Source organism: Gavialis gangeticus, unplaced genomic scaffold, assembly GCF_001723915.1.
Source record: "Gavialis gangeticus isolate Ggan-Ray unplaced genomic scaffold, GavGan_comp1, whole genome shotgun sequence".
NCBI classification, from domain to species: domain Eukaryota; kingdom Metazoa; phylum Chordata; order Crocodylia; family Gavialidae; genus Gavialis; species Gavialis gangeticus.
This window is the reverse complement of record NW_017728998.1, coordinates 3,178,910-3,182,758: the sequence shown is the minus strand read 5'-3', so window position 1 is coordinate 3,182,758 and position 3,849 is coordinate 3,178,910. Positions and strand designations below refer to the sequence as shown.

Genomic DNA, 3,849 nt, shown 5'->3' with positions numbered 1-3,849 from the left:
CGGTTGCCCCTAAGCATAATTTCCCCCCAGGCCCCTCGTGGACGTGCGCCAGGATAACTCTCAAAAAGCTCACCCAGGACCGAGGTAAGACTGACTGCCCGTGCACACTCGCACTGCCCCCAGCTGCCCTGCCCGGCACTCACAGTACTTGATGACGGCGATGTTGACGGGCGCGGTGCAGGTGACCCTGCAGCAGACCTGCTCCCCGGCCATGCTGAGCACCACTGCCCGCTGCCCCGCCCCACGATCAGCTGCTGCCCCGGGATTGGCCGGAGCCGCCCAGCCACCCCCTCCGCACCCAATCCGCGCCAAGGCCCCTCCCCCAAATGCATCGGAAGATGGACAGGGCACTGCGCCTCGCCCCTCCCGGAACCTTGCGGTGCGGGCGCGCGTTCCCACCCGGACGGGTGGGACTGAGGGAGCGGGGGAGGGCGGAGGACAGGTACGCGCATGCGCACTTTGCGCTTAGGCACTCTGGCGGCCATGACACTATAGGCAATGCCCGGGACGGGGCCTGGCGTGTGGTGCTGGAGCCCGAGCTCCGGGAGTCGCGGGAGGCGCTGGGCTTCTCCCAGCTGCAGTGCGCAGCCCAGGGGGAGGGTCCTCCTGAGCCTGCTCCCCTGCCCGGACCCCTAAGCAGTCAGCTTCCCACTGCCTTCTGATTGCTCTTGTACCCCTCCAGTCCAGCCTCAGGCCTTCACCTCCATAGCCCCTTCTTCCAGGGCCTCTTCCAGCCACGTCCCATACGCTCTTCCCCGCCCCAAAGGGGCAGATCCCAGTCGTTCTCCCCATGCTGCAGTTGGGGAAACTGAGGCACAGAGCCAGGCGGGGAGGGGGAGAGGACCAGCATCACTGCACTCCAGCACTGATTGAGCTGCGTGTCTCCCAGGAGCGTGTGTCTCCAGACTCCCAAAAGCAAGTTGTTTTCCCCCAGCTCGGTCAAGGAGGAGGGCAGAGAAAGTGCCCCAAGGATGCCCAACTTGGGCAGACACCATATGGACATCTCCCCCGGACCCCCCGCAAGAGGAGGAAGATCTGCTGCAGGGATCTCGGTCCTTTGAAACCTCGTGATGACAACGGGAGATGAAAAAGCAGGAGAAACAGTGGGTTGCAAACGAAATCGAGACGCCGGAGCCGTGCACCCCGCGTGGAAACGTGTCCCCAAGGTGCAGCAGGGTCCGTCGATCCCAGATCGGCCTCGTCAGCCATCTTATAGAGCCATGGATGAGAAGACTGTGGAAGGCGACCGTCCTCGACGGCGAGGGGTTGCTGCGGGGAGAAAGAGGCACAGGACACGCTGTCTTTTACCAGGGACCAGGGCAACCCAGAGCCCCAGGGCGATGTCCAGCAGGTGGGGCCCGGGACCTGGCTTTCCTCTCTGCAGCCTTTCCCCGTGAGTCACCCACGCCTTCCCTTGGCACGTGGTGACTGACTGATGTGGAAACTGGCAGCGGGACAGCCGGGAGCCTGCCAGGGATCCACCGGCTAGGCCTCTGCTCCTGCCTCTCCCCCTTGCATTGCCAGGGGCTCTGTGAGCAACCCTTTCCCAGCTCCATCCTCGTGCCCTGCCTCTGGGCACCCCGACCACCCATGTTCCTGGGGGCCAGAAGGGAAGCCACCTCCTCCATCCCCAGTCCGTGCCAGGAGGTAGCACCCAGCCCATGGTGCCCACAACCACGGGACCGGCCCCTCTCCAGATACCTGCCCCATCCCCAGATGAATGCCCCTTGGCAATACCAGGGCTCTGATGGGCACAGGCCTTGCCCCACGCCCAGTGACAGAGGGAAGGGGAGAAAGCCTGACATCACGGTGCCCAGCAGGCAGCCCTCTGCCACTCCAGATGGGCTTCACCACCGTGCTGCGGACATCCCCCTTGCTGCCTCCCTGCCTGCCTCCCTCCCTGCACACACCTCCAGGTAGCCTGAGCATGTTGAGTCCTCCCGCCAGAAGGCAAGAAAACAGCCCTACTGCGAGGCCCTAGGCCAGTCTGGGGAGCAGGGCTGAGACACCCACCCGGTTCGGGTGGTAGCAGGTGTGAGGTGCCCCCCAAACTGCTGGCATCCACCCAGACAAGCCTTCGCTTGCTAAGGGACCTCTTGCCCTGCCCAGGGTGGGTGGAGAACCAGGCATGCAGGGGTTAATCCTTCACGGCAGGCCCCTCCCAGATGGCTGCAGCCCCCCCTCCCCTTTCAGGCAAGTTGGAGTGGGGGGGTTGCTCTTTGCTGGTCCATGCTGGGAGCCCAGCTCCCTCCCCATGCTCTGATCTTGCCGACTGCTCCCTCATGAGCTGATTGACCTGGCTCGTTGCACACTGCAAACACTCCCCCGGCTCTTGGGATGCCAGGCATAGCTCCACGGGTCACTCCCCCGTGGCACCTGCAGGAGGGTGGGGTGGGGTGGGGTGAGGGGTCCCGCGTACCTCTCCAGGGCGGACGTGGGTGTTGGCAGGGACCCTTGAGACTGGAAACCCCCAACTTCAATGACAGCCTCTCCGTCTTGAGGATGCCACGGCCCCCCCCCAGCATCCGGGCTCCCCATGGCAGTGCCGTGAGCCCTGAATCAGCCTCTCCTCTCCGTGAGCTTGAGTGCCAGGACGGGAGAGAGTCCGGCGTGGGCATGGCCAGGGGGACCTGTCCCACGGAGAGCACGGCGGGCGTGAAATCCTCGCTGCCCCCCAGCAAAGGGACCCCAGGGCTATGTGGCCTGTGGGGGGTCAGGCGAGCTGCCCCCGTTCTCCCCTGACCTCGGCAAACCTCCTTAACGATATTCCACAACAACCAGCCACAAGCACCTGTCGCCCTGTTTACTGTACAGCATGAAACGCGGTGCCGGGCCCTGGCACAGCACTGGCTGGCCAGCTCCGGGGCCGTATTTTTATCCTCCAGCCACTCACAGTGGAAAGTATTCAGCAAATCCCCCCACTACGACACACACACACACACAAACCCAGCCCCCACCCTGGGATAAATATAGCCCAGCTTGGATTCACCAGGCCGCTTAAATATAGCAGCCTCCCCAAGCAGGCACCTGCTTGTTGGGCTAAGGGGCTGGATGCCTTGTTAGCGTGGGCGGCCAGGGGAAGTCTGCTTGGGGTGGGAAAGCAATTAGCAAAGAGGATTTGCCCAGAGCACATCACTCCCACTAGCTCCCCGGCCAGGGGCAAACCCCTGTCTGCACCCCCTGCCCCCTGGCCCACCCGGCTGATGTGGGATAACTTGCCCCAGTTACCATATTTCCTGGTACAAGACACTCCTCCCACCCCCCACAAAAAGGCTAAAATTGTTGTTTTTTAACTGAATGTCAGACAGCTTTTTAAATAATTTCATCTATTTTTTGTGTCAAAACTTCAGGGGAAAAGACTTGTCTTAAGTTTAGACTTCTTTTGGGGGGTGGGATTTGTCTTATATGCCAGGGTGCTGAAGAAGCAAGCTTGGGCTTGCAGAAGTTGATGCTATTTCTGGCTGATTTAGTCCGAACTGTGGTCCATGGTGTTTTTAGATGCCCCTCAGAAAATGCCAGCTCCGATTTTCACTCCTTTTTTGACAATACAAAAGATAATACAGCAATTCTTCCATTGCAAAGAGCTCAGGAAGAGACTGGTTGTAACACTTTGGATCCCTTTGGGTTTGTCTTGTGAATCATGTTTGCACTCCTAACAGTGCTAGTGTTGCACGGGACCCCTGAGAGGATCTCAAGGCACCCTGGTTGGTCTGTAAGGTGCAAATCACTGGTCTACAAGGTGCAAATCTACCCTGCCTTCTTATATACCAGGAAGTACAGTACATCTCACCCTGCTCTCTATGGAGCCCAGGTTGTGAAGCTGCAGGCCTGGTGCTCCAGCCCTGTTTC

At 60.7% G+C, this 3,849-nt stretch overlaps 1 protein-coding gene across 1 annotated transcript in view; it reads right to left on the bottom strand.

Annotated features, from left to right (window-relative positions):
• The window catches only part of MVD (mevalonate diphosphate decarboxylase), a 6,024-nt gene extending 5,778 nt beyond the window's left edge, over positions 1-246 (bottom strand). The window contains exon 1 of the mRNA XM_019505406.1: positions 144-246. Within this exon, the coding sequence (XP_019360951.1) occupies positions 144-213 (70 nt within the window). The 5' untranslated portion in view covers positions 214-246. The remainder of the gene's footprint in view (positions 1-143) is intronic.
• Between the last annotated feature and the right edge of the window lie 3,603 nt (positions 247-3,849).